Source organism: Aplidium turbinatum, chromosome 6, assembly GCF_918807975.1.
Source record: "Aplidium turbinatum chromosome 6, kaAplTurb1.1, whole genome shotgun sequence".
NCBI classification, from domain to species: domain Eukaryota; kingdom Metazoa; phylum Chordata; class Ascidiacea; order Aplousobranchia; family Polyclinidae; genus Aplidium; species Aplidium turbinatum.
Genome location: NC_137477.1, coordinates 31123530 through 31135884, shown reverse-complemented (window position 1 = coordinate 31135884; position 12355 = coordinate 31123530). Strand labels below are relative to the sequence as shown.

The following is a 12355-nucleotide window of genomic DNA, read 5'->3' as shown; positions in this document are numbered from 1 at the left end:
CCTCAGGTATAGTGGAGCTGACTCGTGGCATGCGACCGGTAAGCCACTGTGTGGTGTGGGATCACGGATCGGACACTCGTCGCCATGACGAAGCAACGAGTTCGTGAAAGCAACAGAGTCTACCGGTGAGGCTTCACCACCTGGGTTGAGTGGGACTGAGTGCCCACTCACAGGAGCCTGCTTCCTCGTCGGCCAGCCTAAACTAGTGGACTCAGCAGATGGGAAGGTAAAATCAACACCGGCCAGGTTATCTTGAAAAGTCTTTGAACCTGTGCGACTTAAAGGGAGTGACACATTCAGTAGAAAATGTATAACGAAAACAGAAAATCGTAAAGTGATGCATTCTGAGATTTAGCAGAAAAAAAAGTGAAATCCAAATGAATGGAAGTGCTGATGAACGTGTTAGAAACGGGAAATTATCTCAGGTTTAATATGTCACTTTATAGATTTTATAGTAGGCATATTGGTAAAGCCATATTTTCGGCAAGACGGCAACATGTGATTTTTGGTTTTGTTAAAATCAGGTTTTGCTTGAAAACCATATCCTATTGCTAAAACTTGTAGCCTACATGAGTTCACTTTAGACACGCCTGCTTTCACCAGCAACAATTTGTAGGTCAGGTTATCTTAGCTTCCTCAGCCTATAATAAGTTGTTTTGAAACACGATTAAGATTCAACAATAGCCTACTACCATACCATCAAGCTTAAGTCAAGAGAAGATCTTGAACAAAACTTCCCTGTTCAAAATCTTGATATCTTATGATTACACCTACTCGATAGAGTTTACAAAATTTCTCTACAAAAGGCAAAAATGATTTTTTCTGACAATGGAATGTGTATTTTATGTGGTTGTTTTAACAGACAAAACTTCTCAGCTTACCGTACTATTGCATTGCTGAGCAAATCACTTCTGGGCAGATCACCAGAGCAGATCACTCCGCCCCGTTAGCTCGGTGGTTACGCGCCCGGCTCAAGATCACGTGCCGCAAGTTCGACTCTCGGGGTGTACGCTTGAGCAACGCACGTTAAGGACTGCTCTCCATTCAGCGGCACCTAGTGAATGGAATAATTCTCCGGCAACAACACTTCAACAATCGGAAAACTTCACTCCGTCAATCTCGGTAACCGGCCCTGTGTCAAGAGCCTCTACAAGTAAGCGAAACTACCAGGAATAACCTATCAAGGCTTTGTCAGTGCGAGGATAAAAATTCAAAACCAACCAACAAGCAATGAAGTCTCGTCACAAATAAGTAACATAAAGAGAGAGCTCGATAAAAATTCAAAACCAACCACTCCTGAGCAGATCACTAGAGAAGTAGATCGCACAATGTTTGCATTTGTAAATTGTCCACTTTTGCTTAATCTTGCTGTTTTTTTATGTTTATTGTAATTGCTGACTTCTGCTAGCTAAGAAACTAGCCTATAATCAACGTAATGATGTTTCCACCGTGGATAGACTAATCAGTAGATGTTACAGAAAATATATTTCGCACTTATTCAGTGCATCTTCAGTTTTGATCGTATAGACTAGCGTGGATAGACTAGCGTATGAAATCTATCATGGTTTCCTCTAGTGAGTCTATTATAGTACTCTAAAGAGTCCAAACTATCCTAATGAAGGTGGCATTGTAGTATATTATTACACCTCATCTTTCGCAATTAGTCGTGAAACGTAACAACATAAACACTTACATCTCAACAAGCATTCACATACAACACTAGCCTACTTCATAACATCAACAAAAAAAATTCTAGAGTCTTATCAAAGTATCTGCAACTTTGTCATCACGTCTTGCTCTAGTGAAATCATTATGGTTCTTCATAATCGCGTTTCCTCCACCACGTGTCAAGACCTGTTGCTATGGATACCGTTTCTTGGTTACATTTGTCGTTGTCATCGTACAACATCCCGTCAATCACTAACGAGGGAAGATCACCTGGGAAAGATGATCCTAAAAAGAAAACAAATTTTGTAGCCTGTTACATAAAATAGAGTTAAGCAGATACTGACTACATGTAAAACGAGAAAAGAGAAAGCTTCACTCCAGCAATTATCTATGAATAACAGGATTAGCCTACATGCGATTTAATGAAGTGCCCTAGACGTTTATGCTAGAGCGGGTCATCGCAGCTATAAATAAAAAAGAGTTAGGTTAAAGCCCTATTTTTTAAAATGCTGTTTGTGATTGTGGACGTATCCTTTTCTTTATCCTTGTCAGGCATGCCACTGGCCAGCAACCAATCCGGGCTTATCAGCTAAGAAAAGACCCAGAGAGAGCTAACTTTTATATGGAACTACAAAACATAAACTGATAGCGAAGCGTTTAATTTTGTGTTAAAAAATGCTTCTTGTCAATGCAAAAGAAAACAAAACTTATTTTCAAAAAACAGCATATACGAAGAACAATTTTCATACAATTTCCAGATTTTTAGAAGTTAGTTCAAATTTTCTGCTTGAGTTTGGCACTTTACAATGGTGATAACTGATAGGCTGCTGACACCAGAAACTATTGAAGCAACCAATTTATATCGGTTGACTTGTCATATAACATATGAACGATGGGATTTGAAGAAGTACATTCAGTAGTCTACGAAGTGAATTGATAGTTTCGGAAGTTTTTAGATTCAGAACAAGCTCAAATGTACAATAACTAACTAAAAGTCATTGGGATTAGACAGTTTTATTTCTTTTCTTTCGTCTGTCAACTTCCTTGAGTAACTACTTCCAAGTTCCATTAGCGAGCTAAACATAGTTGAGGCTATAATTTACAGTGCATTGTTTAAAGTTGAATCCATAAAAGAATTACGGTACTAACCAGATACTGTTACAGGACGTTCATTATATAAGCCGCGTCGTCGATGTTTGATCGTTTTCTTGTTTTCTGATCGATCGAAGCCGGATAGATCTGCAGAAATAGAAGTTTAAAAATTAACTAATTTTCTAACAAATTAAAAAAAAATTGTGAAGAAGAGAGTGTTCTTCTTGGCTATCAACACAAGGTTGAGTATTCACTGGTAAAATAAAATGATGCATCAAAATTTTTGCAGAAAATGAATATAGTAAAATCTCAAAATCAGTTCCACTTTCTATGTCACGGAGAATGATAAACTAAGGTATAGCCTAAGGATATTTGTTGATTGACCCTATATTAACAAGGATCCACAAATTTTGGATGAAACTTAACTATGGAATATAATGAAGTTAAATCAGGCAGGTTGAGTTATTTATAAGTCGAGTTTTTGCTATTGAACAGATAGCAAAAGCACGATACGATAACACGATAGGTGCAGTAGCCTATTCTGAGGAGCATTTGGCCACGTAGCCTATCCCCTCCAAAATTGACAAAAAACATGTAGTTTTCTCTGTTTTTTCAAAATGTTCTCGGCCGCGCAATCCTTTTTCATTAACACAACCGGCAATAGGCCACACAGCTTATAGGCCTAGGGCCTAGGCTTATCATAGTTTATTGCTTAACTTAGCCCAGAAGACTTATGTCTGAGTAATTTGAGCAATACGCACATAAATATGAACCATAAAACGGTCAAACTCAATCTAAATTTTTAAAGTGTAATGTTTTAAATCTTGCAGACTACAAATACAATGTCATAAATTGAACTTTTCACTCAAATAGCAAAACAACTTTCACCACTTTTCAATACTTGATTCGGGGCTTGACCAGTGTCAGTGCAAAAAATACCGATTCGATACAGCTGACTAACTTATATTATTATTATTTACATTATTATATTAGAAAACATGCTCCTTCCTCATTTTAAATATGTGGAAGTGAAGTAAGATTTACGAAGACTGAAGGTTAACACGTTCCTGCGCTTTCTGGGAACAAGCCTTTCATATTCCCAAGCCTATGCCAATGAGCACAACTTCGAAGATATAATCAGTTCCAACTGAGCCTAAAGAGCCTAATTTTGATAGCTTAATTAGGCCTAAATTTAGAAAACGGTTTTGTTAACAAATTAGGTTGTTACTGTTTGTACAGTACTATCCAAAAATAAGCTAAAGTTTTGTTGCAGAGTCTAAACCAGTGTTTCTCAAACTTTTTTAGTCCATCGCCCCCTTTTCGTTATTGAAATAAAATTTCGCCCCCTAATTCTGTCAAGTAAAATAAACATTGATAATAGAATGATAGACAAATTTAGTTTTGGGAATTTAATCAACGAAATTGACAGTAACATGAATACATGATAATGTTCAGTGTTCAATGGGATGGATGAGCATGGCGACTTTTACAAAGTTTTGAAATGTTTGGCGACATCTTCGTAAGATAGAGTCGAAGATCATCCCGTTTATGAACTAGCAAGCGCTTCATTGCTTTGAAAGCATCAATGTCACAGCCGAAAACCCCTTTTCAACCATATATGAAGGAGGAAACGACAAAATCCACATTTTAGCTTCTTTCCAGAGAAGCTCATATTTGCCAGCAACCTGGCACCAAAACAAATCGTATCGATCATTTCTGAATTTCACTCTTGACTCATCATCTGTTTGCATATCAATGAACTGCTCTTGAAGTTCCAATTCTACAGTATGTCTGTAGGTTCGGTAGAAAATGGTTGTACCACCCAGTTTGGAACATGGAGGTCCACGAGAGTTGAAAAGCGAAGTTTCATGTCTTTATGAAGCATGTCTAAATGTGAACAGTATTTTTGCCGTTGTTTTTGTGTAATAACATTCTCACTCAAATTGGGAAACTGAGTTAAGACATTTTGACCTGCGATTTTATCTTGTTGACGCATTTTATCACAATATTCAGTGATTCATGCAGTTCAGGACTGAGATTACGGGCGACTAAATGCTGACGGTGAATTACACAATGTATTGCAATAAGTCCAGGAATTGCTCTTTTCATCAGTGCAATGAACCCTCGATGCTTTCCAACCATTGCCCGAGCACCATCAGTTGCGCATTGTAAAATTTTCTTCAGTGGAATCCCCTTCTCTTCGTAGAAGTTTTTCACTGCATTAAAGATGCTTGATGCCCGAATATCTGTAGGAAGACTGAGCGCAAAAATCATTTCATCTTGTTCTCATATTATGAACAAAACGCACATATCCAAGCAGCAGCGATACATTGTTGGTCAAGGTGGAATCATCTATTTGCAGTAGGCTAAATGGTTTGCGCGTTGGACTGTTATTGGTGGTTTGATAAATTCGCCCCCTTTGAGTGTTTTCGCCCCCCGATCGCCCCCTTTGATTTTTTCGCCCCCCTGGCGCTCAAAATCGCCGCCAGGGGGGAAATTTTGCTCACTTTGAGAAACGCTGGTCTAAACAATGTCTAATAAACTTGTATAGTACTTTCGTCCAATTTGCAATCTTTTAAACAGATCCTTAATCACAGTATCTTTAACCTACGTACGATATCCCTACAAACATGCATACGTAATCTTACTTTCGTTATTGACAGTTTTACTCTTGTCCGTATCATTTGGTGTTGCAGCATCCACTTGTAAGTCTTGACTGAACTCTTGAACTGCGCTTGCACAAGGAGATGGATTCGGGTAGTTTTGCTCATGTTTCTCTCGTTTTTCTTGCTCCAACTTCTCTCGCTTTTCTCGAATGGCTTCTCGAAGTTGCTCTCTACATTTTTTCTTTTTGTATGCAACGATGAACCAGTCTCGGATGATGCATTTGGCCACTTCTTCCTCAATTTCTGCTTCTAGCTTTTCTCTCATGAGTAATTCTTCCAACTGCAGGCATTTCCGAATGTCCACACTTCTGTACGCAATCATCCTGCAAAATCGTGTAACAAGAATGTAACTTAAATCGCAATGAAAACTATCATCTGTGAAGTTAAGGTTTAGTCACAAGAGATGAAAATTCAAAGATTTGTAAAGACAATTAAACATACTGTATAAAACTACTAAAGAGCGAAGGTCATATGCTGGTTTCACTAATGTCTTTAGCCAAGACTAAAGTACCATTTGGGAAATTAGCAAAGCTGTGTAGTTGAGCGAGTTGAGTAAAGCTGTGGAGTTCACTAAAAAAATCTTTACATGAAAATCCGTATGTCTGTTTAACTTACTATTCCCTCCGTAAGCATTGCGTCACAAAAATGCTTAGGCTATAGTTACATTATGATGGACTGCCTAGTCATTTCTTGAGTGCCTGGTGTGATGTCACAGAATGGTAAATAAGAAGGTTGGTGAAATCGGACTATTATGTTCATTACATAAAATTTTGAGGACTTACAAAAAATTTATCATTTGAGTGGTAACGACCCTCCAATCTTTTTAACCGATAAACTGCCTCTCTTGAAACACCAATAACTCTAGCCACAATAAATACAGAATGTCCCTTTTTTAACAACGTCAGGGCACAACATAACTATTCTGCTTAAATTTTCTTTCGACCCATTTTGGTATTGGATAAAACTTTATAAGTCCTCAACATTTCAAGAAAATGAACATAAGAGTCCCATTTCACCGACTTACTTATTCACCATCATGCGACACAAAACACGAGGTACCCAGGACAATTGCTAGGAGGTAACGGCAAGCCAAACAGTTGACTTTAATGTAATTAGGTTATAAGCATTTTGTGACGCGATGCTTAGGGTAAAAATAGTAAGTAAAGCACACATACAATTTTTTTATGATTTTGCAACCACTGTATCAAGCCGGAGTAGGCCTTTTTTAAATCTCCGACTCCGGACACCCCAAAATCCCTGCGACTCCGACTCCTCAGCTCTGTAAATTAGGGTTCTAGTCACAATAAATCAAAACTCATCAATTTGTCATACTTGCTTTCGTTTTAGATTGTTGGTAGGCCTACGTACTTCATTTTTAATTTTTAGCTTCTTGTTTTATTTAGCTTATAGATTCTATGAAAGCACAACAGGTATAATGACATTCATTATTTATCAGCAGCAACCAAATCATAACAACTACTATGAATTAAAACTTTTTAAACGAAAACATTCAATAAACGTTCATGCGAAGGGTTTGATCCCTTACAGAGCACAGCCCGGAGGAACTGCGACAGTTGGCTGAAAATCGCCCATTATGGAGACTTTTTATTGACGCTATTTTGCACCCAACCAGCTCAAGTTGTTATTATTGTTATTAAGTTTTAAATAGATTAAAAGTATTTTTGATTGATTTTGAATCTTTATCCTCGGACTGACTAAGCCTTGATAGGTTATTCCTGGTAGTTTCGCATACTTGTAGAGGCTCTTGGCACAGGGCCGGTTACCGAGATTGACGGAGTGAAGTTTTCGATTGTTGAAGTGTTTTTGCCGGGGAATTATTTCATTCACTAGGTGCCGCTCAATGGAGAGCAGTCCTCAACGTGCGTTGGTCAAGCGCACACCCCAAGAGTCGAACCAGCGACGCTTGATCTTAAAGTTTCTTCGTTTACAAAGTAACGCGCTAACCAACTTATCGTAGGCTCTGTCATTCTCGACATAATCCTTTTTCTAGCATATTTTCTTTTAATTCCAGTGTTTTTTGTCAAAGCTTATTGTTGCATGTTTTAAAAAGTTATTAGGTCAGTAAAGTGACCATAGTCTAATTTGGCTTGCTTGGCCTATTGCTTTGCAAAATATTTATAAAGTCACAAGAACAGTTAATAAATCATCCAGCCAGTGCCGGTCTTAGGGTATTTCGGACCCTGTGCGGAATATACTTTGCGGGCCCCAATGACAATGATCCAATTCAGTAGTGAAGCTAGATATTTTGAAAGGGGAGGGGGGGTGGTCTTACGGTCGGCGGGCGACACCCTGTGGCGGGGGTCTGGGGGTCCTCCCCCAGTAAATTTTGAAAAATTACTTTGAATTTGGGGCATTCTGAGAGCATGTTCAACAAAAATTTGGGTATGAATATTACTGTAAAATGGTGCTGTCCGGTGGCATAGCAAAAGGATAAGATCATGCTTTCCTCAGCATTTTTCGGAAATATAAAGCTATGTCTCTATGTTGATTTGGATGCAACCTATTTCGTCCCCTAAAAAATTCTTACCCCGATTCCGTACCCTGAAATCGGAGTAACAAAATCAAATTTCGACCTAATTCGTCCCCTAAAAAGATCGAGAGAAATTTTAAAATGTTTGCGGCAACTCCGATCAGCGACTTCGGCTCTGTTGTTTTTTTCTCGATCTTTTCAGGGTACGAAATGTTCAGGGGACAAAATAGGTTGCACCCGTTGAGTTTCTATGTTTTCTTGGTGTTGCTAATTTCTTTGTTGAATTCACTTTGTTGAATTTTTCTATTGGAAATAACAAAATTACTGCATTTTCTGAGTAAATTGCGGCCCCCTAAATTGCGGGCCCTGTGCGATCGCACGGTTTGCACACCCCAAAGACCGGCACTGATCCAGCAACCTGCGTTCACTGATTTATTCGAGTATAGAAGAAAATTCACACTCACATGAGCACGTCATGAAAAGTGACATGCAAGTCATTGTCACAAATTTTGTTGTTTACATTGTTGATGTTGTTTGCGTTGTTAGTACGACTCCCAGCTGCGCATCGTCGCCCTATTCTTTCCATTTCATATTTCATGTGTTTCAACAAGAGACTATCTTCGGGGCGAATCTGCAAGCGGCCTTGCAGTGACTCCAAAAGCGTAGCGACCTGTAAAATATGCAATTGCTTTTCATTACACCGTAGATTATAGGTTGTTGCAGGGAAATGTAGGCTCTAAAAGTTCTCAAAGAAATAATGCAATGTTTTCACATTTTGTAACTTCGATTCAATGTGTTGAATTGCTCCTATTGTGTTGAAGACCTTCAGCGTTTCTAGTGCAGAAGTCCGAACTAATTGTACTCGTGCTTTCCCGTTTTCCACCGAGCAAAGTGTTGCACCACCACCTAGTCACAATTGTGCTTTTGTTTGAACAATATATTGCGTTATATTTGCGTTACTAAAAAGTATATTTCAGGTGAGTGGGCAACTGTAAGTTGGTGCGTTATTTTACTTATATTAATTTTTGTCTTTGTATGTCTGTAAGAACACAATATAGAGTCTTAACTTCAAAAGTTCTTAGAATTGAAGTTCTTACATTTTTAAACATCCCATTACAAATTCTGTACATGGTTCAATCTTCCAATAGTTACAGTATTTTTATTGTCATCAAAAAAAAAAGTATTTTTTCTATGATCAGATCTGGATGAGTCGGTTTCCTTACCGACTTCACTGGTATCATTCCTTTCTTCTTGGTTTCTATCTCATTGAAACGAACTTGGAACATATGAAGGTCATTGTAGCCTAAAAGAATGTCGTCGTCCATTGTATAGAAGAGAGAAAAGTTCTCGATGATGATAGCTGAACAAAAATTTAACATGGCTTTGACGCAACAAAGCACACAAGTAAATAGATTATGGCTTGTCATGGTCGAAAATGCTTCTGTGGTGGTTTTTCGATTAAAATTGGTCAGTCAGTTATGAAAAACCAAACTTTGTGAAAAAGAAAGTTTTTCAAAACGTCTAAAAGTTTTGGAAGTCTCTTCTAATCCAGATTGTTAAATATTCATATCTAACAGTAATACCAGTAATATAAAATATAAAATGTAAAATATAAAATATAAAATATAAAATATAAAATATAAAATATAAAATATAAAATATAAAATATAAAATATAAAATATAAAATATAAAATATAAAATATAAAATATAAAATATAAAATATAAAATATAAAATATAAAATATAAAATATAAAATATAAAATATAAAATATAAAATATAAAATATAAAATATAAAATATAAAATATAAAATATAAAATATAAAATATAAAATATAAAATATAAAATATAAAATATAAAATATAAAATATAAAATATAAAATATAACATATAACATATAAAAGATAAAAGATAAAAGATAAAAGATAAAAGATAAAACATAAAACATAAAACATAAAACATAAAACATAAAACATAAAACATAAAACATAAAACATAAAACATAAAACATAAAACATAAAACATAAAACATAAAACATAAAACATAAAACATAAAACATAAAACATAAAACATAAAACATAAAACATAAAACATAAAACATAAAACATAAAACATAAAACATAAAACATAAAACATAAAACATAAAACATAAAACATAAAACATAAAACATAAAATATAAAATATAAAATAAAATATAATATAATAACAGTAATATCATATCTACCATAATATCTATTCATATCTATCATAAAACAATGCACTCACCAACCAACAAATTGAGCATGATATAAGCTATGATAACATAAAAACTGCAAAAGTAAATAAGTGCCGCGGTAACGTTTCCGCAGTCTGTGTTCCAGTAATCCTCTGCCGGAGTGCAACGAGGTGGTTGGATCTATAAAGAATGTTCGATGCAAGGAGAAACTGATACAAACTATACGGCAAATCAATCGATTTTACATTGATCCAACGTCTACAGACGTACAGAACGTAAAAAAAACGACTGATTAGTCGTCTTAGAAGTCGTTGATTAAACCAATTTAGACTGACACAAAACATCAATTGAGCATTACTTTTTTACATGTGGTAAACTATAGAACTCGCTCGTACCATGCAATCGTGCATAATCTTGTTCCAATCTTCCCCGGTCACGATGCGAAACAACACAGTGACAGCTAGTGGCGCTGATGCAAAGTTAGCATGACGGTCAATATTTTCTCCGTACCTTGTAAAAAAGCGATTAGCATATGGTTGTTGGTAGAAGATACCAAGTAAACACATTTGTTTTATTTAAGGAAAAACATACCAACTTTAATATTTAATTGCATACTATGTTATGAGAACTGCAAGGTAGGCTATCAAATAAAATACGTGTGCAAATATAACAAAACAGTCTCAATGTACAAGTATTATCTCGGCCAGCTGTATCCAATAACAAGATGTTTCTTTCTTAGTCTTATGGTTTAAATTTTAAGTCAAAGTAAAATGTTTTAAGTTGTTTTCTAAAACAAATTGTTAAACAAAAATGTCTAAGTAATCTGCAGATATATAAGTTACTTACTTAACTGTTCCAAAAAGCACCACCCCTGCGTATGCGTAGCATAGAAGGAGCAGAAACATGGCGACGATAATGAAGAAGGAACGATAAACACTCACCGCCACTGTCATCAGCAACATCTTCAGTGTCGCCTGGAAGAAGACATAAGCTAAAAAAATGGTCTGACATGTTCACAAGGCCACAAGGCCAAGATGCGAAAGTGTGATGTCTTTTAACAAGTATTTAAAACTACGCCGATTTAACTTACATCTCTGTTAGATCATTTTCTTTTAAGTTAATTTGGATTTTAATACAAATGTTTCATCATTTTTTTTCTCACTTTAAGTAGCAACCAAAACTAACATGTTTTCCGCATATGCTGAAAAATCGCAAAGTGGCAATCATCCAACCGGCGTTGTACACGAATGGTTCGTCGGAAAGAAGAAAGTAAAGCACAATCCACACTAGTTCCAATATGGTGACCAACAAATCGTATCTGAAATAGTAGTAATAATGTTATACTTTATGTAGACCAGGGGTGCCCAAAGTTTTGTAGCCATGGGCAGCATTTCGCTATTTGCAAATCTTGGCAGCCATATCAAATTTTTCACTCATTTTTGTCCTTGAAATTTGGTCTAAGCTTTAAGATTGTATTTTGTAGGGTAACCAATCACAAAACATTTTGCCTATGCGGTTAACCCCGCTTAATCGATCCATGTTTAATCAGAATATCCACTTAATCGGACCGTTTTATGCTAGTTCAGAATCTAAATCGATTTTCTGTACAATTTTCCCTGCTTTAATCGGCCCACCGTCCCACTAAAAATAGGTCTATGGTTAGCGATTTTTGCTTTTTGTGCATGTGTTTAGCGAGATTGCACATCAAGAGTTGATGTTGGGCATTGTGCCATGTTTTCGCAAAACTGTAAATGACAAAGTTGCCAGATACTTTTTATACTTCCAGCCAAATAGCAAGTAAAAATTAGCCCATTTCATTTTCAAGTTAAAACAAGCCTAAAAGTAGTCTATACATTGAAAGTTTGTAGGATAGCCTACTAAAGTCAAAAACTTTTTTTTTAACTAGAAGAGTATTTATTTTGTAAAATTTGGTTTGAAATAAAACCAAACGAAATTAATCTGAAGTTGTTACTTGTAAGTAAGCAACAAACCTGTTTCTCCAACTGCACATCATACCAAGGAATGTCATTCCTATTATCTTTATGACAATTTCAGCAACAAAGACTATTGTTATTGCAATGGATGCCCAAATAAGGTAGCGAGCCCAACTGTCTGATGGGTCCCACTGTAAAAACAAATTTTGTTCATGCAATAAATTGTAAATTAAACCTTAGAAGAAACTTCTAAAAAACTATCTTGCAATCAAAATTACCGGAATCT

General features: G+C 36.1%; 1 protein-coding gene across 1 annotated transcript in view; it reads right to left on the bottom strand.

Annotated features, from left to right (window-relative positions):
- Nucleotides 1-1626: 1626 nt before the first annotated feature.
- Nucleotides 1627-12355, bottom strand: part of LOC145772586 (sodium leak channel NALCN-like) — an 86357-nt gene continuing 75628 nt past the window's right edge. Inside the window, exons 28-37 of the mRNA XM_082584448.1 lie at nt 12127-12260; nt 11321-11453; nt 10982-11109; nt 10531-10645; nt 10186-10315; nt 9141-9277; nt 8382-8587; nt 5409-5749; nt 2818-2907; nt 1627-1953 (exon numbers count right to left, since the gene is read on the bottom strand). Of these exons, the coding sequence (XP_082440574.1) occupies nt 1811-1953; nt 2818-2907; nt 5409-5749; nt 8382-8587; nt 9141-9277; nt 10186-10315; nt 10531-10645; nt 10982-11109; nt 11321-11453; nt 12127-12260 (1557 nt within the window). The 3' untranslated portion in view covers nt 1627-1810. The remainder of the gene's footprint in view (nt 1954-2817; nt 2908-5408; nt 5750-8381; nt 8588-9140; nt 9278-10185; nt 10316-10530; nt 10646-10981; nt 11110-11320; nt 11454-12126; nt 12261-12355) is intronic.